Source organism: Narcine bancroftii, chromosome 2 (genome assembly GCF_036971445.1).
Source record: "Narcine bancroftii isolate sNarBan1 chromosome 2, sNarBan1.hap1, whole genome shotgun sequence".
Classification (NCBI taxonomy): domain Eukaryota; kingdom Metazoa; phylum Chordata; class Chondrichthyes; order Torpediniformes; family Narcinidae; genus Narcine; species Narcine bancroftii.
Window position 1 is genome coordinate 32176084 of NC_091470.1, and position 26607 is coordinate 32202690.

The window sequence follows — 26607 nt, forward strand, 5'->3', positions numbered from 1 at the left end:
CAAACAGAGTACTCGAGAGAGCAAAGATAAGGATACATCCCCAGAGCCCCGGGCTCAAGCAGTGTATCTTTATCTTTGCTCTATAAAGTGCACTGGCTTTCTGAGTGTCGTGCGATATGGAGTCCAGAGGACCCCAAAAACCAGCAGCAATAGATATTGTACTGACAAACACCACACCAGCAGTGCGAGTATAAGACAGCTTTAATAAACTAATATGTACACTGAGGTGTTGTCTCTCTGCAAGACCTCTTAGTGTACATATTAGTTTATTAAATTGTACTGACAATAACCACACCAGCAGTGCGAGTATAAGACAGCTTTAATAAACTAATATGTACACTGAGGTCTTGTCTCTCTGCAAGACCTCTTAGTGTACATATTAGTTTATTAAATTGTACTGACAATAACCACACCAGCAGTGCGAGTATAAGACAGCTTTAATAAACTAATATGTACACTGAGGTCTTGTCTCTCTGCAAGATCACAGTCCAATCTCACTGGTTGCAGACAATTCTTGTACTGTGCACAGAAGTCAGCATTAACGAAGTTCACCAGGCTTTGATGTTTAACAGGCAAAGGGTTACCACTCAGGAGGGTTCTTGTTGGTCTTCCGAGAGAGATTCCTTTTCCAGGACATTCACAACTGATTCTTTCTCAATCAGCCTTGCTGACAAAACTTGTCCCCTTCAGGGTTCTCTAGATGATCCTCTTTCTTTCAGATCACCTTTCACACTCCCAGTCTTTTCCTTTGACCAGGCAGCCTTCTAAAGTTTGCCAGCTTGTCCCTCTGGAACTGATTTCTGTGACTCCTTCACACCCTCCCTCTCTGAGAGCAAAACTGTTCATCCTCTGCCTGCAAAGATCACGTGCTCACCCAGGTCAGTTGTATGTCCATACTTTGTTGCTTTTTTCTGCAAAAGTACTGCGAAGATTCTGTGTTTGGAAATGTGCGTGTGCAAGCTGCTCCAGCAATTCCTCCCAAGCCACCTCTGTCACAAGTGCACTATCAGTAACCACCAAGACTAGGCTGAGGAAATGATAAGCTTTAATCTACAGAAGAACCTTGCTGGCCCGGAATCAGGTATAAGAATGGCGGGAAGGGAGAGGTGGCTCGATCTTTATGGCCCAGAACCATGGGGGAGGAGTCATGGGGTATGAGTCATCAGTTGGGGGCCAGCTCTATATATGCAGTAGTCAAGGGAGGAAACATATCACCACATTTATCAAATTTGTTTTATCCAAACTACCATCTAAAATTCTTTGCTTCAGCATTACAACAGGAGGTCATTCCATTGAAAATAAATCTGTGCACAGCTGTTCCACATATAAAAATGTGTGCAATATGTGTGGAACCTCTGCATTGCCATGAACAGATATTTTCAGATTTATTGTCAGAGTACATTCATGACCTCACATACAACCCTGAGATTCTTTTTCCTCTGGGTGAGACTGAATTACCACTTGGCAATGTAAAAAAAACTGACTCAAAGTACAGATGTAAACAAATAAAGAAATGTAAACAAACTGTGCAATAGAGAGAGAAAAGAAATCAATAAAATGCAAAAGAGTTCTTAACTAAGTCCCTGATTGAGTTTGTCATTGAGGAGTTTGACGATGGAGGGGTAGCAGCTGTTTCTAAACCTGGTGGTACAAGTCTTGTCGCATCTATTCCTCTTTCCTGATGACAGCATCAAGACGGCGTGTGTGCTGGATGGTGTGAATCCTTGGTGATTGCTGCTGCTCTCTGAAAGCCGTGTTCCCTATAGATGTTCTCAATAGTGGGGAGAGTTTTGTCTGTGATGCCCTGGGTGGTGTCCACTACCTTTGGCAGGGCTTTACATTCAGGGGTATTGATGTCCCCCTAAAAGACAGTGATGCAGTCGGTCAGCACGCTTTCCACCACACATCTGCAGAAATTCCCCAGGGTTTCCGATGTCATGCTAAACCTCTGCAAACTTAGGGACTGTTTGACACATCACCAGTTTAATTTTAGATCCGTTCTATTGAAACACATTTAATAACTGGCAAAGAGACCCATTTCAGGCACAATCACTTGAAAAAAATGCATCACTGAGAGAAGTTTTTTTAATACTTTTTATGATAACTCACTTGCTTACAGACACAATTTAGCTGATGTCACTTAGTTCATCAAATTCACACAGCACTAATGTCTTGGTGGTAGGAGACAGAGTGAGATGTGAGAGGAGAATTGATTTTCAGATTTGGAACACTGTAACCAAGTGTGCCGCAGAGATTGGTGCTGGGTCCACGGTTGTTTGTCATCTATTTTAACAACTTAGGTGAGAATCAACATAGGCATGACTAAAAGAGGTGGTATAGTGGACAGTGTATAACATTCTCTAAGATTACAACAGGATATAAAACAACTTGGAAGGTCAACAAGGTGCCATTGATAAAACTTGCACAAATGCAAGGTGTCGCAATTTCAGAAGTTAAACCAGGGTAAGACTTACACATTAAATAATGTGTCCTGAAGAGTGTTGTAAAACAGAGAGGCCTGGAGTAAATGGACATGGTTCCCTGAAAATGATGGCACAGGTAGTGAAGAAGGTGCTTAGAACATTTGGGTTGGGGCCCTAAGTACAAGATCTGGGACGTCGCGTTACCACTGTTCAAGACATTGGTGAGATCACACTTATGTGTGCAGTTCTAGTTGCCAAACCATAAAAAGAGTGTCATTAAGCTGAAAAGGGTGCAGAAATAATTCACAAGAATGTTACTGCATCTGGAGGTCTTGAGATGTTACATTTTGGGATGAGAAAGGCTGACCATTCTATTTTTCTTTCACTGAGTCTGCTTCTTCATGGAATTCCTACAGCCAATTATGTTTAGCTTCAGATTCCAGCATCTGCAGTTTCCTGTGTGACACCTTTAACCTTATTTTCCCCAGGAATAGCAGGTAATCTCCACATTCCAGAAATGTCCATTGTAAAATATGGTCATTCTTGTGATTGTGTTATCTCAGGTTTGGTTTCAGTCCGTATGAGGATTTAGGCACGATCCAAATCCAGAGTGTCATAGAATTTGATTGCATCTTTACTCGGCACTGATAACACTGCACAACATTGTTTTTTTTTTCAAATGGTTTGCTTCCTGTGTAATGGATGTATTAATGTTAATATTAAAGTTATAAAATTATATATATATTTTTGGTAAGGTTATTGTGGGTTTGGAACAGGATCACACACAAATACACAATACACTCAGAAGTGAGGTCATTTTTGGAGTTGGTGTGTCTTGGAAAGGGAGAGCAATAGAAGAATTGGTTTTAATCGAAAACTCAAGTACTATATGTGGTTCTTAAAAGCATTTTTGTGTACATTCAGCATTATGCTAGCAGCTGTTTTAAAACTCAAGTACCATTTGAGTGACCTGTGCAGATGTTTTGGAGTCATCCACCTATAGTTTTGGACTAAGATGAGGTCAGATATTTTTGAAAAAAATAAAACTGAATCAGTGATTATGTCATGTCACATGATTTTGAGAAAGGATACTGCTGAAGAGGTCAGGCATTTTGAGTTATTTAGAAGAAACATTGCCTCCTGTGAATACAGAATGCTTTCTCTGTCAAGAGAAGATGTTTCAAAATCCTTTGAAAAGGATCAGTATTCTTATTAAAAGAAGGAACCCCCCCCCCCCCAGTGATATTTTAAAAGAAAATAGCCACTCCGACTGGTCTTTTAAAAGAGAGGCAGCCTCATTTATGTCCAGAGGAATAGTCACTTTTGATTAATTCTGAAATCATTCTGAAAGATTCAGACTCTGTAACTCCTAAGGAAAATAAGAGGAAGTTTGAGGAAAATCACTTGAATGGAGGATTGAAGAATTTTGCTCATATTAAGGAACATTGTTTTGAAAATGACTCTTCAAAAGGAATTTGTGAGTTTTAAAGAAGTCTGATGATTTGATATTTCAAAATACTTCGTTATTGCTTTAGAGCAACAATTTTTTTAAAAATCTGATGCTTCTCTCTTGCTTCATAATTACTTCTGAACCACAATTTCAAAAGGTCCTCAAGTTCAACAAGATGTTTGAAACTAAAATGGACTTTTCCAGAATCAAGCTTAAACTGTAATAGTTTGGGATTTGATACATACATAACCATTTGCACGTAGTGGGGTTAAGGAAGAAAATGTTATGTCATTAATAGTTTAATAAAAACTTATTTTGAATTTATCATTATCTGGTGAATATCTCTAGTGTTGTTCCTTTGTTAGTTCTTAACAAGATTTGTTAGTTTGTAACACCTGAAAAAAAATTGGGGATTATGATCGGAATTTTTAAGAATAGAGTTCATTTCAGATTTGCTGTATCATGTAGGAAGTTGGGAAACATTAAATTAACATTTATTGAATTTTGTATGTTTAATCACATAATGATGCTGACACATCGCATTAGTTCAACTGACCTAAAAATATTTTGCCTTTGTATCAGTGTCCAATAGTCAACCAGCATTTATGGATTCAAGTTGACCTTCAATGGTTGCAATGTCCTGGTGAAACCTTTCACTATGTTCATCACTAAGATCAGTAGTCAAGAAGTCCAAGGGTGAATGCAGAAAATGAATTTTCAATGACTTTGCACTTCATGCTTTTGCATGCTTGACGTAGTCTTAAAATGTCTAAAAGGTGGTACATGATAGGAAAAGTTTAAGGCGATTTTCAAGATCTGCAGCCCATAATCCATAAAATACCTGCAAAAGTGTTCGGAAGCAATCTTTGTTATCCTGTATAATTAAAGGGCTGACTAACAAATATAAACCTGACTGATTAAAGCAACTTTTCATTATCTTTGCTTCCTTTGACTTACAATGGAGCTTATCATTTCTTCCTTTTTGTTAAAAAGTTATATCTTCAGAGTTTACCAAATTCTGCCTGGGAGTTTGAGAAAACAAAAGCCTGTTATATACATGGAACCCTCTTCAATTTCATTAAAATTCAAATCTACATACTTGGAAATGATACCATGGTCGTCAATAAGGAAGCGTACAGGAGGGAGATAAATCAGCTAGTTGAGCAGTGCCAGAACAACAACCTTTTGCACAACATTAACAAAGGAGCTGATTGTGGACTTAAGGAGGAAATCAGGAGAACATGAACCAGTCTTCTTCAAGGGGTCAGTAGTGGAGAGGATCAATAACTTCAAATTCCTGCGTGTCATCATCTCGGAGTATCTGTCCTGGGGCCTTCATGTCGATGCAAACACACAGAAGGCTATAGTGACTATACTTCATGAGGATTTTGAGGTGATTTTGTATGTCACCAAACAATCTTGAAACTTTCTACAGATGTACCGTGAAGAGCATTCTGTCTGGTATGGAGGTGCCAATACACAGGACAGGAAAAAACTCCAGAGTTATTAACTCGGCCAGTGAGATTATGGGCAATAGACTTCACTTCATCAGGGACATCTACAATAGGGGTGTCTTAAGAAGGTATCCTCTATTCTCAAGGACCCTCAACCCCAAGGCCATGCCCTCTTCACACTTATACAGTCATTGAGAAGAGCAAATTTCGAAGGAATAAGAAGGGATTTGGGGAGTATTGAGTGGGACAGGAAATTTTAAGGTGAGGGTGTAAATGAAAAATGGAGGATATTCAAAAAAGAAATTTTGAGGGTACAGAGTTGTTATGTCCCAGTGAGGATCAAAGGAAAGCTGGAAGTCATAGGGAGGCTTGGTTTTCGAGAAATATTAGAAATTTGGTTAGGAGAAAAAGGGAGGTGTACAAGAGGTATAAAGAACAGGGAGCTGACAATTTGAAGGAGGACTACAAGGAATGAAGAAGGAATCTTAAGAAAGAAATTAGAAAGGCCAAAAAAAAGGCACGAAGAGGCTTTGGCAGACAGAGTAAAAATAAATCCAAAAGGTTTCTATAAGTACATTAAAAGTAAAAGATTAGTGAGGGATAAAATTGGACCCCTTGTAGATAGTGAGGGTAGGCTGAGTGAGAAGTCAGAGGAAATGGGGGAAATTTTGAATGAATTCTTTGCCTCAGTATTCACTAGGGAAAAAAATATTGAACCAGTTGAGGTAAAGAAAAATAGTGGGTAAGTAATGAAGCATATAAGGATAACCGAGGAGGTAGTGATGGCTGTGTTGAAAAAGATAAAGGTGGATAAATCTCCGGGACCGGACAAAATATTCCCAAGGACACTCAGGGAGGCTAGTGGACAGATAGTGGGGCCATTAACAGAGATATTTAGGATGTCACTGGCCACAGGGATAGTGCCAAAGGATTGGAGGGTGGCGCATGTGGTTCCACTGTTTAAGGGTCTAAATGTAAACCTGGGAATTATAGGCCCGTGAGTCTGACGTCTGTGGTGGGCAAGTTGATGGAAAGTATTCTGAGGGATGGTATTTACAAATATTTGGAGGTACAGGGATTGATAGGGAGTAATCAGCATGGTTTTGTCAGGGGTAGATCATGCTTGACAAACCTGATTGAGTTTTTCGAGGGAGTTACAAAAAAGGTTGATGAAGGGAAAGCTGGGGATGTTGTCTATTTAGACTTTAGTAAAGCTTTTGACAAAGTTCCCCATAGGAGATTAGGAAAAAAGGTGGAGGCATTAGGTATAAATGAGGAGGTAGTGAAATGGATTCAGCAATGGTTGGATGGGAGGTGTCAGAGAGTAGTGGTAGAAAATTGTTTGTCCAATTGGAGGCCGGTACTAGTGGAGTTCCTCAGGGATCAGTCCTCGGTCCACTATCGTTTGTTATATATATTAACGATCTGGAAGTAGGGGTGGAGAATTGGATAAGCAAGTTTGCGGATGATACAAAGATTGGTGGTGTTGTGGACAGTGAGGAAGATTACTGTAGATTAAAAGGTGATTTAGGAAAGCTGGAGGTGTGGGCTGAGAAATGGCTGATGGAATTTAATACAGATAAGTGTGAAGTGTTACATTTTGGAAAGGCAAATCTAAATAGGTCATATGCATTAAATAGTAGGCTATTGAGATGTGCAGGCTGACTTCCAGGCCAAACATTTTGGCAGTTTCCGCAAAGCAGGACGTCAAGCGCTGAAGAGCTGGCTCTGAATGGGCAACTAAAGCGGCATCATCTGCAAAGAGTAGTTCACGGACAAGTTTCTCTTGTGTCTTGGTGTGAGCTTGCAGGCGCCTCAGATTGAAGAGACTGCCATCCGTGCGGTACCGGATGTAAACAGCGTCTTCATTGTTGGGGTCTTTCATGAATTTCATGAAGAAAACTGAGGTCCTCCATCAGCCAGCTCCCCACCATGACTACCAGCCCCCCCACATCTCCATCGGGCACACAAAACTCAAAACGGTCAACCAGTTTACCTATCTCGGCTGCACCATTTCATCAGATGCAAGGATCGACAATGAGATAGACAACAGACTCGCCAAGGCAAATAGCGCCTTTGGAAGACTACACAAAAGAGTCTGGAAAAACAACCAACTGAAAAACCTCACAAAGATAAGCGTATACAGAGCCGTTGTCATACCCACACTCCTGTTCGGCTCCGAATCATGGGTCCTCTACCGGCACCACCTACGGCTCCTAGAACGCTTCCACCAGCGTTGTCTCCGCTCCATCCTCAACATCCATTGGAGCGCTCACACCCCTAACGTCGAGGTACTCGAGATGGCAGAGGTCGACAGCATCGAGTCCACGCTGCTGAAGATCCAGCTGCGCTGGATGGGTCACGTCTCCAGAATGGAGGACCATCGCCTTCCCAAGATCGTATTATATGGCGAGCTCTCCACTGGCCACCGTGACAGAGGTGCACCAAAGAAAAGGTACAAGGACTGCCTAAAGAAATCTCTTGGTGCCTGCCACATTGACCACCGCCAGTGGGCTGATAACGCCTCAAACCGTGCATCTTGGCGCCTCACAGTTTGGCGGGCAGCAGCCTCCTTTGAAGAAGACCGCAGAGCCCACCTCACTGACAAAAGGCAAAGGAGGAAAAACCCAACACCCAACCCCAACCAACCAATTTTCCCTTGCAACCGCTGCAATCGTGTCTGCCTGTCCCGCATCGGACTGGTCAGCCACAAACGAGCCTGCAGCTGACGTGGACTTTTTACCCCCTCCATAAATCTTCGTCCGCGAAGCCAAGCCAAAGAAAAGATTGAGATGTGCAGAGCAACAAAGGGATTTAGGAGTTGTGGTAAATAGTACCCTCAAGGCTGATACTCAGGTAGATGGTGTGGTGAAGAAGGCATTTGGAATGTTGGCCTTCATAAATCGGAGTATTGAATTCAAGAGTAGGGAGGTTATGATGAAATTGTACAAGGCATTGGTGAGGCCAAATTTGAAGTACTGTGTATAGTTTTGGTCACCAAATTATAGGAAAGATATAAACAAAATAGAGAGAGTGCAGAGAAGGTTCACGAGAATGTTGACAGGATTTCAAGGTTTGAGTTACAGGGAAAGGTTGTGTAGACTGGGGTTTTTTTCTCTGGAGCGTAGAAGATTGAGAGGGGACTTGATAGATGTGTTTAAGATTTTAAAATGGACAGACAGAGTAAACGTGGATAGGCTTTTTCAATTAAGAGTGGGGGGAGATTCAAACTAGAGGGCATGGTTTAAGATTGAAGGGGGAAAATTATAAGGGGAACATGAGGGGAAATTTCTTTACACAAAGGGTGGTAGGGACGTGGAATGAGCTTCCGATAGATGTGGTCGAGACGGGATCATTGGTTACATTTAAGGAAAGACTAGATAATTACATCGATAGGAGAGGACTGGGTGCTGGTCAGTGGGACTAGGAGGGTGGGGATTTGCTACGGCATGGACTAGTAGGGCCGAACTGGCCTGTTCTGTGCTGTAAGTGGTTATATGGTTATATGGAAGGAGCCTAAAGATGATCACCCAGTAGCACAAGGACAGCTTCTTCCTCTCTGCCATCAGATTTCTGAATAGACAATGAACCTCAGACAGTACCTCACTTTTTCAATTTTCTTGCACTATTTATTTACTTTGACATGTAATTTATAGCTATGTTTGCACTGTAATTCTGCCACAAAACAATAGATTTTGTTTCATGTTCATGACAACAAATTCTGATTCTAATTTTGAAAAGCTAATTCCTCCTTATTGTTGCTGTATATTTGAACACAGAACATACCAAAATTTAGAAAAAAATGTATTTATATAAAATTAATTAGAAAGTAATATATTGATGTCATCAGATGAGAAGATTAATGAAGATACTGAACCAGTAGATCGGTGGTCTTAACCTTTTTATTTCCACTCACTTACCTCCTTAAGCAATCCCTTACTAATCACAGAGCACCTATGGCATAGGGAATACTTAAAGTGATATGTGAGTGGAAAGAAAAAGGTTGAGAATGACTGCAATAGATCAACCTGCAAACGTTTGCAGTTTCTATACTGATATTGCAATAAAGTTTTTTTTTGTATTTTAGCAAGACGGAAAAATAGAAGTGTGATATTGCATGTGTTTTCTTTTTCATTACTTGTCATATCTTTGTCATTCAATTCTTTCTTCACATATATGGAAATGTGATACAAATAAGTTAACTCTTACAAAAAAATTAAATATTACTTGTCCATTATCACGAGGGGTTGCAGACTCCAGGGAAGCAGAGAACTGGCACAGGGCACCAGAAAAAGGGATGACCAACCCCCCCTCCCCCTGTTTGAGAAGGAGAAGCAGAGAAGATGACACATGGGATGGTGAGGAACTCTGAGGCTGTTGCTCACTCAAGGTGAGGTAGGATGCAGGTTGCGGGGGACTGCGGTCAAAGGACTCACACCAGGCTGTGGACTGCTGGAGACTGGCTCAAGGTGTACCAGCTATCAAAACCGGGATGTGAGAGGTTGCTGGGGGCTTCCTGATCATGTCAGAGGTGTGCATTTGGAGCTTAGGTTGCTGATGGTTTAGACTGAAGGCTGTGTAGCTGTGGAGGCTGCGGGAACACTGGAGGCAAATCTATGACATTCGGTGACTCTGAATGTCTTTTGCTTCTCTTTCTCTTACCGTAAGGGGCTCTGGGCAAATTTTGCCGATAGCAAACCTTTCTCTGCCTTATGGTAATCTAAAGGAAACTTCGTGTAATATCACATTTTCTGTTTTATTACATGATCTTGAAAATAATCTTGAATCTTCCAATCAACTATGTGGTTTTCTAAGAGCTGTTATGAAATATTTTGCTGTTAGAGTATTAGTGAAAATTTTTGAGATGCCTTTTGTGAACAAGAAAGTTTTTATTGTGACAATCAACATGATTTCATTCCTGAATGCAGTCACATGAATCTATACCCCATCTCTCTCTCTATTGTCAATTGTTTCTCCTTCACACTAATAGGCGTATCAATAGATTTTGGAGATCAGGGGCAAATTTCTTTTGAAACAATGATGTTTAAACTGCTCATCGAGCATTGGAGTTCGTTGGCCTTTTTCTATTCTTTTGATGGGCTATTATTTTATTAGAATTTACAAGTGATGCATTGGTCTGTGGCTTCATCTGCTTAATTATTCCCAGTTTGTTCTGAGTTTGATCTGAGGTGCCAGTGAAAGCTGTTGATTCAAATAGTATGGCTGTTTGGGTAATATTTTTCTTTTCCATGATGAATTCCTGTTTATAAGAACAACAACAAAAAATTAAGTTTGGCTCTGAACATTCATATAACATTTTCAGATTATTGCAAGACATTCTTTTGCAAAAGACAATGACACAAAGATATGTTGATAGTTCCAGTAAGGAACATGCAGGCCCTGAGCACCAATGTTTTATTTTGAATGTGTTTAGTTATTTAGATCAAGTACCTCTATATATTAATATCTTCGACTCAGGAAACCTGGTGAAAATGTTGTTATGTATTGCATTAAACAATTAGGGTTCGAAGTGCTTGTGGACAAACCTCTATTGTGTTCAATAATTGTGGTGCTCTGTTAGACAGAATCAGACACACACAAGGTAAAGACTGAACAATAGGCTTTAATCCACAAAGACTTCCACAGAGCCAGCTGGCTGTGACTGCAGCAACTCAGTGTGAGGCCTCGGGAGGCCGGCGCAGGCTTATATCCCGGAGGGTGATTGACACCCAACCGGGTGGGGCTTGATCCCTTCAGGCCGACTGATTGGCAGCCGGCCAGGTGTTCTCTTGTCCCTTTACTCTCCTGGAGGTACAGAGGTTGCCCCCTGCGGTAGGCCGGTGGTGTACCACCACAATAATGTCTGTAACTAATTCAAAGAAGAGTCTTCCCAGTCCCCAATATTTAATGGGACACTTCTTTTGTCAGTACTGTATAATAAACACTGTATAACATTAGAAAAACATTGGACAAGACTAGTAGTTGGTCAAAGACATGGATTTTAATAGAAAAAGAAACAGGAAGTAAAATGAGTGAAGGCAAGAAGTTGAGAGTACAGGTTAGTCACACTCAATTAACTGTGGAGAAAGCCCAAGGTGTGGATAGATTCTTCCTGTTCCAATGAACACATTTTAAGGAGGGATTTTTAAAACTCAGGTCCACTAAAGGCATTGTTGGAGTAATAAAAGGCAGGAGGGCACCATGGATCAGAATTGCAGCAATACATGAATGAGAACCTCTGGACTTGAATGGTACCATAGTTACAGAGAAAGATGAAGCTAAGGAGAGATTTGCACCCTAAAGCTCACATTGCACTTTATAAGTGTTTTCCCAAATAAAACATTAACATCAAGTTACACGAGTGTAATGGAGAGGCAGCATCCACCACCTGGTGGCGCTGCTGCACTCCTGTTCAGAGGACACACTACCCGCCAATCAAGGTCAAAGACTCACACCAAGTCATCAAGGTGACCCTTGTGATTGACCCACCTAAATCACCAGGTGCTGCAGTCCAGCCAGCCTGCCCAGACTCAGCCCTGACCTACACCCAACGGCCCAGGTGAATTACCTCGGCTGAACCCTGCTGAGCCCCTGCACTTGGCTTTGAGCCATTAGCCACAGCAGCCAATGGGGCCCAGCCTGCCCCGAGTGATTGCCCTCCCCCCCAATACTGCCTGCAAAACTATAAAGATCCATGTGCCCCTTTGTTCTGCCTGTTTTGGACTCCTTGTGGCACATAAGTAGCACTGGGTTGGGGTAAGTCCCAAGGTTAGAGAGCAAGAGCCGTGTCCGAATGGGGGCATGGAGTATCACCTTGATCCTGACTGTTCAATGTGTGTATTCATGTAATTTCCCCCAGTTTTCTGTTGGTTTCTCCCTCGTTATCTGAAGTGTACATTTACCCCGTGCATATTGTGTGTGTACATGTGTATAGGTTTGCCTAGCATATTGACCCTGTTGTCCCGTTTGCATCCCCATGTGCTTTGTACTTCAACTTTGGTCTGGTTCTTAACCTGTGGATCCCATACATACCTGAACAACAATGAGGATGTTAATATTTTATTTATTTGCAGATTAACATCTCCATCTGATTTGGAAGGTAACCAAAGTTGTTTCGAAGTATATCAAAAAGGAAAGAAAGATAAAATGAAAAGAGATTTAGACAGACACTTAAAATCTTAGAACCTAGATATTTAAAGGCTTGACTGAAAATGGTGGGTGATAGAAATTTGTATATAACAGATTGTATTGGAGGAATTCATTTTTCAGATGTGGTGAAGCCATGGAGGAATTTAAAAATAAGGATATAAATTTTAAAAATTGAGGCACATTCAAATTGGGAACCAGTGTAAATCTCTGCAAACCAGGGTAAATTGGTTGACTTGAAGGGTGTGAGTTAGCGTACAGGCAGCAGGGGATTGGATAAGTAAATTGTAATATGAGAGGAGAACCAGGAACTCATGGTAAATAGCAAGGTTAGAATAATATTGGAATGGTGAAAGATCAAGATAAAGATGGCCTGAAGTAGAAATAGAGATGGTTTAAAATACAGAGGAGGAAATAATAATGCTTACAAATATTCTAACCTTTACCATGTCCAGTTTGGTCAAAATGCCCATTTCCTCCAGTATCCCATATTGTTTGACATAGCACTGATCCGCCAGGTTATTAATGGCCAACAAAAGAGAACTGACCTCTTCACTCTAAGAAAAAAAAAGAGAAATGACAATAAGTTGTATTCCTGCAGGTCTGTGGATAGTATAAGTACTCCTGTGTTGATTACAACTTCCTCTGGCCAACAGAGAAATGTAGTGCATCTTATCACAGCTGTTGAACCATGAGCTCAAACATGATATTCAAGCTGTGCTTCAGCGTCCCAGACACTATCATAATTAAAACGTCCATCTGTGTCAAGGGCTGGCCATTTCAATGCTTTCACACTGAAAAATATAAAATCATCAGGGGACCATGTATCCACTGGATTGTTCAGTGGTGGGTTAAATGGAGTCATTACTAATGCTGACAAGTCATTAACCTCTGATTCGATTCTCGATAGCAACCATACCACACTGTGATGCAGTAGCCAGGATGCTCTCGGTAGAGCTCCTGTAGAAAGTTGATGGAATGGTGGCCTTGTCCACCTCAGCCTTCTGAGGAAGTACAATTGCTGTTGCACCTTCCTGACTGTGAGGAGATGTTGAATGTCACCTAGCTTGAAAATTTAAAAGTACAATATTTATCCACCCAAGTAACTCCAGGGATTTTCATGGCCCAGCAAGTTGTTGGGCTTTGCCAGAAACTCACTCTCTCCAATAACCTAAGACTATATTCCTGTAATAATTAATTTCAGAGCCCAGGGTTTTCCATTTTGTAATTTTCATTGCAGCTCCCAGACTTAGCACAATTTTTTCTATGAGTAATTGATGCCCATTCCTACTTTCCCTTGATAAAGTGGGTGGTGAGTCATCATCTTGAATCGTTACATCCTTTCTCGGAATGGTGCAGAGATTGTTGCTGGGTGTGGAGTACGGGATAGGAATCCAACAACAGTGTGGGAACGATGATAGATTTGCAAGTGAGGAGACCAAGCCACATGAAGAACTTTGAAGTTGATGGTGTTCCTGTTCGCTTGAGTCCCAATCCCTTCTGATTGCTAGAGGCTGTAGCTCTGGAAACATCTGCCTTTCCCTTCCAGCCGCAATTCCCTTTACCATTTCCTTCCCACAAATTGTTCCTTTTGATAACTGCAGTCCCTTCCACCTTTGTCTTTTTACAAGTGCAACCCTTGGGCACAGCTTTTTCAACCGTCCATGTTGCAGTCTTCTCAACCTCCCCCAGCTCCTGTCTCCAGTCGCTCCACACACCAGCAGTCTATCAGCTCAAAGTTTTGATGAATTAATGCCAAGAAATTTTATTTGATGGAAAATTAAAGGGAATCTCCTGTAATATTCAATTTGCTCTTACCAGGTGTGTCTCTGGAAGAACATCTGATTAAAAGTCATTGACCTGATGCAGTTCCTCTCTCCACAGGGGCCAGGTGAACAGTTGAGTCTTTTTAACATTTTCTGCTTTTTTTTAAATCAGTGGAAGAATATGTTTGGCAGTCACCCTTAAATTTGCTAATTTACCAAGAGAAATTTACAGATGATACAAAATTGAAACCATAAATTCCAGTCAAACAGAGTGAAATGGGAGACACACAGGAGACTGGAGATGCTGGCATGCAGAGCATGTACTGGTGGATCTCAGAAGGCCAAACTGCATCAGTGGGAGAGTAAAAATGGACAATCCTTCAGGCCAGAACCCTTTATCAAACAGTAAACCAGGTTTTAAAAAAATTTGCAGCAAATAAAGAGATGATAAGAGATATAAACAAAAAGGATTAAAAGGCAGAATTAATGAATATATAAAAAGGAAATATTTTTGACAATATTCTAACACATTGCCTTTCTTAATAAACATGTCATAAATTAATGCATACTTCATACATAAATTAGGATTGAAAAATTAAACAGCAAGAACCTTTTTCATGACATATTGCTTAATCTATCTTGCAAATGTTTCAAATGCCTCATTTTAATTAGTAACTGAAATTTCTGTTAGTACTAAATCATTTATTTAGCGTTCTCCTTGACCATTTCACATTTTACCTGGTGAATAAAATTGCCTCTGTGCAGGTTTAACTTCTGTTCCATCTGCTTCCTGTCTTCCTTTATTTCATCCCATTCCAGTCGGAGTTGTGAAAGCTGGCTATTCATCATCTATTTAAAAGCAACACTTTTAGATGCGAGACCAGCAAAGGATCCAATACTGAAATGAACAGTTTTTTTTTTAAATTTAAAAGAAGCAAATTATCCCTGTATAATACCAAATTGATCATTGAAAATCAACTGGAAGCTGGGGTTCAAGATTTCTGCAGAAATGAGGAAAATAGCCAGCTTTCAAACCAAAGTCACAGTTATTGATACGCTAGATGCCAGTTCGTTCATTCTATAATACATTGAATTACACAATCTCAACAGCATGGGCCAATAGACCCAAATATTTACCCAACTAAACGGCATTTGCAGTTAAGTCTCCAGGACCAGACGGGATCTTCCCCAGGACATTGAGAGAAGTGAAGGAGGAAATAGCAGAGGCTCTGGCGGTAATTTTTCAAATGTCATTAGATATGGGGATAGTGCCGGAGGATTGGCGCATTGCGCATGTGGTTCCGTTATTTAAAAAGGGTTCAAGGAGGAAGCCTGGCAACTATCGGCCTGTAAGTTTGACGTCTGTGGTAGGTAAATTAATGGAGAAAATTCTTAGAGATAGTACTTATAAACATCTGGATAGACAGGGTCTGATCAGGAGCACTCAACATGGATTTGTGGGAGGAAGGTCATGTTTGACCAATCTGATTGAATTTTTTGAAGAGGTGACTAGGAATGTGGATGAGGGTAGCGCAGTGGATGTTGTCTATATGGACTTCAGTAAGGCCTTCGATAAGGTACCACATGGAAGGTTAGTTAGGAAGGTGCAGTCTTTAGGTATAAATTTTGAGATAGTCAAATGGATTGAACATTGGCTGAAAGGGAGAGGCCAGAGAGTGGTAGTGGATAATTGTCTGTCAGGTTGGAGGCCGGTGACCAGTGGTGTGCCTCAAGGATCTGTATTGGGCCCATTGTTGTTCGTTATATACATTAATGATCTAGATGATGGGGTGGTGAATTGGATTAGTAAATATGCAGACGATACTAAGATAGGTGGAATAGTGGATAATGAAGAAGGTTTTCAAGGAGTGCAGAGGGATTTGGGCTGCTTAGAAAAGTGGGCTGAAAAATGGCAGATGGAATTTAATGCTGATAAGTGTGAGGTGCTTCATTTTGGTAAAATCAGAATAGGACATATGTGGTAAATGGGAGAGCATTGAGGAATACAGAAGAGCAGAAAGATTTAGGAGTGACGGTACATCGTTCCCTGAAGGTAGAAACTCACGTGAATAGGGTGGTGAAGAAGGCTTTTAGTATGCTGGCCTTTATCAATCATTGCATGGAATATAGGAGTTGGGAGGTGATGTTGAGATTGTATAAGACGTTGGTGCGGCCTAATTTGGAGTTCTGTATGCAGTTCTGGTCGCCTAATTATAGGAAGGATATAAACAGAGTGGAGAGAGTGCAGAGAAGGTTTACCAGAATGTTGCCTGGGTTTAAGCATCTGGAGTATGGGGAGAGATTGGACAGATTGGGTCTTTATTCTTTGGAGCGTAGAAGGTTGAGAGGGGATTTGATAGAAGTATTTAAGATTATGAAAGGGATAGACAGAATGGATGTGGATAGACTATTTCCGTTAAGAGGAGGAAAGTTTAAAACAAGAGGACATGAGTTAAGAATTAAGGGGCAGAGGTTTAGAGGTAACATGAGGGGGAACTTCTTTACTCAGAGAGTGGTAGCTGTGTAGAATGATCTTCCGGGAGAAATAGTGGCGGCGGAGTCAATTGTATTATTTAAGAAAAGGTTGGACAGGTATATGGATGAGAGGAAGATGGAGGGTTATGGGCATTGTGCAGGGAGGTGGGATTAGAAAGGGGTGTTTGGTTCGGTGCGGACTAGAAGGGCCTAATGGCCTGTTTCCGTGCTGTAATTGTTATGTTATTATATATGTTAATAAACAGCCTATTTAACTTCACAGGACTACATCAGTACTTAAGTGTAAGTTTAAGCTTATTTATCACAAAATCCTAATACAGTGAATGGGTTCTTCTGTGAACAGTCTAACAGGTTTTCTCTAGCAGTTCATTTTGTCATGCATAGAGCACTGTTTGTAGAGAATGGGATTACCATGAAAAGGAAAATCATTCAGCATGGGGTTCATTCAGGAGCCTGATGCTGCAGTGAAGAAACTGTCTTTAAGCCTGTTGGTGTGTGCTTCACATTCTTAATGCACGTGTAAAAACTTGAATTGGGTATGCTGACTCATTGCATGCTGCTCATTTTCATTCATGGCTCATCACATGACGAAGTGGCAAGATCTAGCCAACATTGGGACATTGCACAATCGTTAGTCCATGGCTACTAGAAATAAGTGTCACTGAACTCCTTTGACATTCAGTGGTGTTCCAATCACAAATTCCACATCATCAACCTTCTGTGGGTCACATAAAATAAAATTCTTAAATTGACCTGATATTTCCACAAATATGTTGGAAAATCTCAGCAGGCAATGGACCCCAACATCTGCAGATTTTCTTGTTTAACACCAGGTGTTTCCTAGAACTTTCAACAACACAAGCCATTGTTTTCAACAGGTCAGAAGATGGTTTTCTGAGACCCATCTCCTGATTCTCAAAAGCTGTTTGGCATTGTCAAGATACTAGTCTGAATGCACTCAAAAACAACCTCAAAAACATTCAGAACAGAGCAAACACCATGTATGGCATTCTAATCATTTACCCTTCTACCCTGGGTGCAGTGTGTAGGATTCAATGCAGTAACTTATCAAATCTCTTTCATGTACATTTCAAAATTTGCTACCATAACAGCCAACCAAAAAAAAATATAATAAGGGCAGCAAGAATATGGGAGTACCACACGCAAGTTCCTTTCCAGATTATACCAGCCTAAGTTTGAAATAAGTTTTTTATTTTTTAATTTCACTGGATCCAATTCCTAAAATTGCCTAACCCATAGTATTGTGGGAGTTCCTTCAGCACACACTCGCACAAATACACAAGCACACAGACACACATAACCACATACACAAAACATGAAAACTGCTGAACATTCAACTGCATTTCATTTTTGCACCAAAGCATTTCTACTGTACTTTGAAGGTTCCTAATTGGTCTTGTTATTAATGGTATTTTACTCAGTGACTTTTGGTGAGTGTATCATTTTTTACTGCACATTATTACCATGTACATCCATCTCTCTGACAGACATTCATCTGTCTTCTTCAGTGTTTAACAATGCCACCATTGTTATTAAAGTAACACCAACCACCATGAATGATTCAGCAAAACAAGGAACACATTAGAAATCAATCAAGTTTTGCAGGGAAGGGAGGAAAAAAGAAGTGATCACGGGAATGGCTGTGAAAAGATGGAGACTTGAATAACACATGTCATGGTGGTGGTGAAGATTCATTAATCAAGTTGATCCATTGAAATAAAATGTAATGAGAATATAATGAATGATAACAGACGAAAGAGAAGGAAAAAGCTGGAACTGTGAGATATACAACACTGAAACTGTTGGAAAGTTGAAAGAATGGAGAACAGGTTAAGTAGCATCTATGGAGAGAGGAAATTTGAGGTCAATGACCTAATATTTGAACTGTCTGGTTCTAATACAAACCAGAAAGGCTGGTTACTTGAAAATTACTTTATTCTATATTAAGACCTAACACTTTGTGTAACAGATCAGAGAGAAGCAGGAAGGTGACACTAAAACTAAGGGGCATAGCCTCAATATTCCGAGGAGTAGATTTAAGGCAGAGGAGAAGCTGTTTCTCCAAAAAAGTAGTGAATTTGTGGAATTCTCTGCCCAAGATAGCAGTAGAAGCTGCCTCATTAAATGTATTTAAGACACCTATACTTAGATTTTTGGATAAAAGACAAATTAAGAGTTATGGAGTAAATGCAGGTACGTAGAGCTGAGCTCACAGCAGATCAGCCATGATCTCATTGAATAAGTAGTTAACTCGAAAACTTCTATCATTGAAGTTATGCTAAAAAGTCCTGAGATAATTTAGTGTTTCTCATTCATCTTCAGCAGATTAATATTCAGCAGAATATTCAAATGAATATTCAGTGGAACTATACATAGAGATACACCTTCATAAAGAGAGAGCAAAACAAAAGCTTAAGATTAGACAGTCCAGTGGAGCACAGTCAAGTCCCAGTTATGCCCAGACTATTGGAAAGCTTGATACCATGGAACATAAATGAGAGGCCAGCAGAATTTGTATGGTAGCAAAGAAAAATAGTGATTTAAAAAAAATAGAGGCAGTGAGGTAAGAATACTAAAATGGCAGTCAGAGAATGCAAAGAGCAAAAAGAATAATTGGTGGTGTAATGGAATATTTGGGAGATAAATTGGTAAAATTAGAGTAGGTTACATACATACAAACACTCTAACACAGATCTTATTTGAAATATTGAAGAATTCATATTCAGTGAATTTACAGAAACTATGGAAAATGCTGTGCACATTTCACAAGTAGGTGCTAATTGATACGATGTCATTAAAGTAACAAGCAGGAGATGCTCTGGCTGTTAAAAGCTCTTTGCAAAGGTTTTGACAGAGTGCACAGAAAGGTCACTCCTGGGTTTTTGTTTACCTAAAGACAACAGCTTGACCAAGAAGATCAACTCCTATTGTTTGCTGGAGAAGGTCAGGGGTTTTGCAAGTGAGAGATTCACATGGGCTTTCCGGCAGTTGGAGAGAGAGAGACAGACAGACAGCTGAAACAAGCAAGAGAAGCTGGTTGGAACTGAAACAAACTCCAAAGCGGCAGTTTCTCTTGGAATAAAAAAGAATTCTGTGATATCCTGAAAGAAAGAGGTTATCATCTGGAGAACCCTGATTGGGCAAGTTTGTGGAAATCCTGGAACAACAAATCTCTCTTTGCAAACCCTACAAGAACCTTCCTGAGCGGTAAACATTTACCTTTCGAGCACCAAAGCCTGGTGAACTTTATACATGTTAAATTCTGTGGTTAGTATAAGAATTGCCTGCAACCAGAGAACTTGGAAGAATGAGAAGTGAGATTGAACTGTGAACCAAAGAACTTTTCTTATATTTACTCATACATCACATACACATGCACTTAGAATTAGAAGGGGGTTAAGTTGGGTTTAGTTAAGTTAACAGAGGTAAGTTAAAGTTTGATTCTGTTTTCATGTTTAAAGATAATTAAAAACAATTTTTGTTTAAGTAACTACTTGTCTTGGTGAATGCCTATTGCTGCTGGGTTTTGGGTAGGCAATGGTCAGGTGACTGGCCGAGGAGAACCCAGGTAGGGGCAGAGAGAAGTGACCAGGGTATAAGAGTGAGCAAGATTCCTTTATCTTACATCACACTTCACTGGAAAAGGATGCCAAATACATGGAGGTGGAAGTTAGGGAGCAAGATGGAGAATTAAAATGACAGGAAACTGTAATTTAAAAAAACCAGAAAATGCTGGAATCACTTAGCAGCACCGGGAGCATCTGCAGAAAGTATTCATGTTTCAAGCCTGAGAGCCTTTGTCAGAACCAGGAGGGGCAACTAGAAGATCAAGGTCACCCGGGCAGAGTGAACAAAGTGGTCACTGTCACATTTGTGGCCCGAAATGTGAAGTTAATAAAACATTAAACACAAGTTTTATCAGGTAAACTTCTGAGTGTCTTTATTCTCCCGTTTCCTTTGTTCTCTTGCTTGTGCTCTTATCTCTCTCTCATACCACGTGACTTCCGGTACATCTCATACATATTCTTTATCATGACATCCCTCCTTTAATCAGAAATAAACTTTACCTTCACTTACCAATATCCCTCGGAAACCTACAAACATCGTAACTAATGGTAATACTATAACTCAACTACATAAAATTTACTTCCTACAGCATTCATACATGCACTTTATGATATAAGATTAAAATACTGTCCCAAAGTTCTTATTAAAACTATGGCACAAAGTCTTCGTATCGTTTGGGCGCTTTCCGGTTTTGTTTCGGCCTGCCTGCGATATTGTCGTCGCTTCTCGGTTGTTCACTCTCATCGTCGGAAATACTGCTCGCCACGGCTTCGGGTGTTTCTGGCGCTCTAGTCACTTCATCAGGAGTGCTGGTAACTGCCTCTGGAACATCATCAGGTCTCTCAGTTTCAGCATCTCGTATTGGCCTTTCAACCTCTTCGCTCGATGCATCTCTGGACTGGTACCTTTTTACACCTGATGCATTTCTCTTATACAGGACTCCAGTCGGAGACTTGACTGTCACCATACTGCCACTTCTGGATACGACAGTATAGGGTTGATGGTAATAAGGTGTATCTAGCTTACCACCAGTTTCATGCCTCACTAGAACATTATCTCCTGGCATGATGTCTGAGTACTTGGCTCCACGTTTCGAATCTGTGTACAGCTTTGCTGCACCTTTCTTTTCAGCATCGTGGTCCCTCATCTCCTGGTCGTCTCAGATTTCCTTTATTTCTGGCATTTTTGTGTGGATTTTTCTCCCAAAAAATGCTTCTGCAGGACTTTTTCCAGTGGTTGCATGAGTCGTTGCTCGATAGACAGCCACATAAGATAGCAATGCTTCTCGCCAATTTTGTCCTTCTGCGTGTGCAATCCTCAATCGTTTTTCAATGGACTGATTTTGTCTCTCTACTTCTCCTTTGGCTTGCGGCCATTTCGGAGTTACTTTATGATGGTGGATACCTGTGGTCCTCATGTATTCCGCAAATGTCTCTGAAATGAATTGTGGACCATTGTCAGAGTATAATGTAACAGGTAATCCATATCTTGCGAATATCTCTGCTAATGCTTGTATTGTTTTTTCAGTGGTTGTGGACTTCAACACCACGTACTCATAGTATCTGCTGTAGTAATCTATCACTACCATAACTGATACACTCGTCGGTAAAGGTCCAAGAAAATCAACAGCTACGTCGATCCATGGTCCTGTCGGAAGTTGCGTACTCCGGATTGGTTCTGGCGGATTACTCCTACTTGTGATTTGACATCCATGACAAGTTTAAACAAATTTCTCTGCATCTTTATCACAACCTGGCCACCATACCTTGGTCCTGAGGTTTTGCTTGGTACCAACAATGCCTAGGTGTCCTTCATGCGCTAAGGATACGATCTTCGGTCTCAATCTTTGCCTTTCGCCGGGCAAAATGGGTCTTTTCCAAAGTGACCTCGGTTTCCACATCGATAACACTCCACGTCCTGTGTCAACGTATATCTTGGCTGATTATGGCGATGTGAGAGCCTCTTAATTTGCTGGCTTGAGTTGTCTTTCAGGGTCATGGTATGAAATTGCCCTTCAACAGCCTCTAATGCAGCACCAATGGTTAAAGCATTGGTGAGTTCCAACTCACTCCCTCTTTCCAGTAGACGTCTTCTGAGTTTATCTGATCTGCAGTGCTGTACGACTTGATCCAATAATTGGTTGTCCAAATCAGCTGGCATGCAATTGCATCCAACAGCTAGCTGGCATAGTCTCGTCACGTACTGAGCAATTGTCTGGCCATCTTCTTGTCTCGTTCTCCGAAACAAATGGCGTTGAAATGTAGCATTCGGTGTCACTACATAGTGTGCATTTAATGCATCTACCGCTTTCTGGTACTCATTCTTTCTTCCAGTATTCAAAAGTGTCTTAAATGTTTCCTGAACTGAGGGTCCTGCAGTGAAAAGAAGTAACGCCCTTCTCTGTGCTTTTTGTTCAACCGTACCGGTATCTAGAAATAGGCCACGACTGTCGGCGTAGGATTCAAATTCTTCCAGCCAAGCCTTCCACTTCACACTTACAGTGCTTGCATCACCCGTTGGGTCAAAATGAGCAATTCCACTATGTGTTAGAAAGTCACAGTTTGCACCAGCCATGAGGAAATATTCCAGCCCCAAAGTACCAAGTCACAGAGAAAATTCTTATCACCTTGAAGTTGTCTGTAATCCTCTGTAATCTTGTTTAGTCTTTAATTTTCTTCAAGCTTCTTTCATTCTCGTCGCTAATGTCACATTTGTGGCCCGAAATGTGAAGTTAATAAAACATTAAACACAAGTTTTATCAGGTAAACTTCTGAGTGTCTTTATTCTCCCGTTTCCTTTGTTCTCTTGCTTGTGCTCTTATCTCTCTCTCATACCACGTGACTTCCGGTACATCTCATACATATTCATTATCATGACATCCACCTGGTCTGTGCATTATTCCCCAATGTAAAGGAAATCAAACTGTCAGCATTGAGTGTAGAAGCAAACCTTATTGTAGCTTTGCTTCCGTCTGAAACATCATATTGCAAGTAACAAGAGTTGAGCCACAAAATGGCAAACATGTAAATTGTGTAAAATTGAAATAGAATTGGAAAATGTACAGCATCAAATAAGCATCAAAGGGGAAAGTCTGCTGCATCTTTTTAGATGGAGTCCATGGAAACTTTGGTTGCCTTTGTTTACAAAATCATGAACTGCATAGTTAAGGTAAATAGGCATCATTTTTTTCTCCTGGGTAGGGCAATTTTGTGCCAGAGGGGATATAATTAAGGTGAACGTGAAAGATTTGAAATGGCGCTGAAGAACTCTGGGGTTGGTGGGCATTGCAGAACAAGCTGCCAGAAGTGGTAGAGGCTGGTACAATTATAAACTTTACAATTAATTTAGACAGATACATAAATATGAAATGTCTGGAGGAGTATGGGCTGCATGTAGGTAAATGGGACTAATTTGGTTAGAAAATTTGATCTGCATGGAAAAGCTGGGCTGAAAGGCCTATTTCTGGCCTGGTTTTATGACTCTATATTAAGTAGCCTAATCAGCTTTCCAACTTTAAAATAAAGCTAATATTATGGCATCATTTGGATATATAGACTACATCAACACAAAATGTTACTCTTTTTATGAACAGACATAAATTAGTCTCTCAAAAATCTGGGAACACTTAATAAAAGTCATACAAGTTTTGAGGTGTCGTATTCTTGATGCAGAGCTTCGAGGTGGCGCTGCTGCTCTTCCAACTCATTCGACAATCTGCTCAGGTTGTTTATCAATGTCTCGTTGGTAGATTGGAGTGTTTCATATTTCTGAATGATACACATTGCCAGAGATTCTACACCATGCTCCAAGTAATCTGGAACATATGACAAGATTGAATTATCTACTGCAGTCACTCATGGCAACTTCTAAAACTGAATAAGCAGTAGTTATAATTTCCAATTGTTATGCATTAAAGAATAAAATTGAATGTAAACCATTGATCTCGTGCAGATTCTGCCTGGCTGGCTGATCACTGCCAAATCTTTAATTTTATTTCATTTTTCCAACATCAGCAGTATTTTGCTTTTACAGGCAGAAACTGGCTTGTTTATTGCATTTCTGGTCAATTGAATTCCTGCCTTAAAATGCAACTTTCCAACTTCATACATGTCCTCCTGTGAAAAGTACATTCTCAATTTTTACTTTTAAAAACATACCATTTCAGTCAATGATCCATCAATGTCCCATCATGGGCTAAAGAAACTCCCACAGAACTCCAGTGTGCTGGCCTTCATTGTAATGTGGTCAGTAAAGATGTGTAAAATCATGAGCATGGAGAAGAACAAATCAAAAAGATACGGAAACAGTGAAGGAAAGCCATCAACTCATCTTCGTTTTATTATTCACTTGGAAAAGGCAAGAAATGGACTCAGTAAGGGAGAAATTAACCTTGATCATTGTTCAAAGTCAACACAAAGCTGAAATTATTCAGTTGAACATGAAAGCATGATTATCTCTTCTAAACAAAAGATGGTGCACAATTTAGAATGATAAACAATCATTTATGCCTATTCAAAAGATATAAACTTGAATAAATTATTTCTTAAAAACTCACTCTTTAAATGGTCATTTCTTTACTCACGTTCAGGCAAATTGTTAATAACCTCCAGAAGGTAATCTTCATACACCTTATAGTTTGACATCTTTCTCTGTATTTTCCATTTCCTGTGGATGGTAAGAAAAGTGGCTCAGGTTTTGTCCAGATTGAACAAAATCTGCTGTAGATTGTTAACCAATAACATTGTGAATTATAAATGGCTTCTGATCATTCAAAATCTGATCACTTGAATTAAGTAAATAATTTATAAAGTCAAATGTATTCAGGTGTCTTTGTAACATAAATTGTAAGATTATGGAAGCTATCCGATTGCAGGATTGGGCTCTAAAAGGGAATGCAATATTTGAAGAAAAATAAATCAATATGGTAGATATAGTTTGTTCTATTTGCTGAAGAGCCTTTTATATTTTGACTCATTTATCCATCTTAGCAACAACAGATATTGATGGTAGTGATTACAAAACCTAAATGGACACAAAAATATGGAAGGAATAGAGTGATACAGATTATATGCAAGCAGCAAAGTTCTAATTTAATTTGGCATCATATTAGGTGCAGACATCATGGGCAGAAGGGTCTGTTCCTATGCTCCACTGGTCTACGTTCTATTTCATTGTGGGTCCTTAGAACTAAAGAGCAAGTTAGAAAAGAACTCTTCTATTGCAGATTTGAGAGTAATACCTATTGTCAGGAATACTTCAGTCGACAAATCAACAATGACTTGGGCATCTATCTGTCAATGACCAGAGTTTGGTGACTATGATTCTAAAAGGGAGGTGAAGAGTTTCCTGTTTGTCTTGTAGGTTTGCTCCATTCCAGCAGAGGGCAAGATGCAGGATGTAGTGAGTGTAATAGAAGTGTCAATATTAATATTTGGGTTAATGTTAAGCTATATTTCATATTAAAATGTCTTCGTAAAGTAGGTTATAGAGTTAAATGTATTCTTAGTAAGTTAGTTGTGGGCTGGCACTGGGTCACACACACCCATACAATGCATTCAGAAGTGAAGTCATCTTCTGGAGTTGTGATGTCTACAAGCCAGAGTTATGAAGGTCACATGCTTTCCAAGAAACTGGAGCTGCTGAAGATACCAGAACATGGTTTCCAAGAATTGAGATGATCTCATTTATGACATAAATCCACATGATTTTGAGAAATATCTTGGCAAATTCAGCCCTTTCGAATCAGTTCAGAAGTCAAAACCCTGTGGGACACACACAACAGTTGGACTCTTGTGAAAGACAGGGTTGAATTACTGTAACCGGGATAAGTGCTATTAAATGTTACTCCTAATCAAAGGGAAATACAGAAGAAGTGGATTTCAAAAGGGAGACCACTTTCCGACTGCTCTTTTGAAAATAAAGAGTGCAGCCTCATCATGGAAGAAAACTGAAGACAGAAGACAGAAGTTCTAAAATTTGACATCCTGGAAAGAGAGGACTGCTCTTTTAAAAAAAGAAAAGCAGCCTCATTTGCACCCAGAAGATCATCACTCCTGTTTGAAGAATATCTCTCTGAAAGACAGCTCATCAAGAGACTCGTGAGTTTAAAGAGATCTGAAAATATGATGTTTAAAAGTGCTTCATAATTACTTCTGCACTACAATTTAAAAGGATCCTGAAGTGAACAAGGTATTTGAAACTAGAGTTTAAAATTGACTTTTTCAGAATCAAGTTTAAACTGTAATGGTTTTGGACTTTATTACATACACACACTTACATTTGTG

At 40.0% G+C, this 26607-nt stretch overlaps 1 protein-coding gene across 4 annotated transcripts in view; it reads right to left on the reverse strand.

Annotated features, from left to right (window-relative positions):
* Positions 1–8968: 8968 nt before the first annotated feature.
* The window catches only part of ccdc197 (coiled-coil domain containing 197), a 38083-nt gene continuing 20444 nt past the window's right edge, over positions 8969–26607 (reverse strand). The window contains exons 5-9 of one of the 4 annotated variants that reach the window (XM_069916192.1): positions 24906–24988; positions 23965–24137; positions 14978–15088; positions 12920–13030; positions 8969–10587 (exon numbers count right to left, since the gene is read on the reverse strand). In XM_069916192.1, coding sequence (XP_069772293.1) covers positions 10381–10587; positions 12920–13030; positions 14978–15088; positions 23965–24137; positions 24906–24988 — 685 coding nt within the window. In that variant the 3' untranslated portion in view covers positions 8969–10380. Of the gene's footprint in view, positions 10588–12901; positions 13031–14977; positions 15089–23964; positions 24138–24905; positions 24989–26607 lie in introns of all 4 variants that reach the window. The other 3 variants (XM_069916191.1, XM_069916190.1, XM_069916193.1) reach the window with 3 other exon arrangements.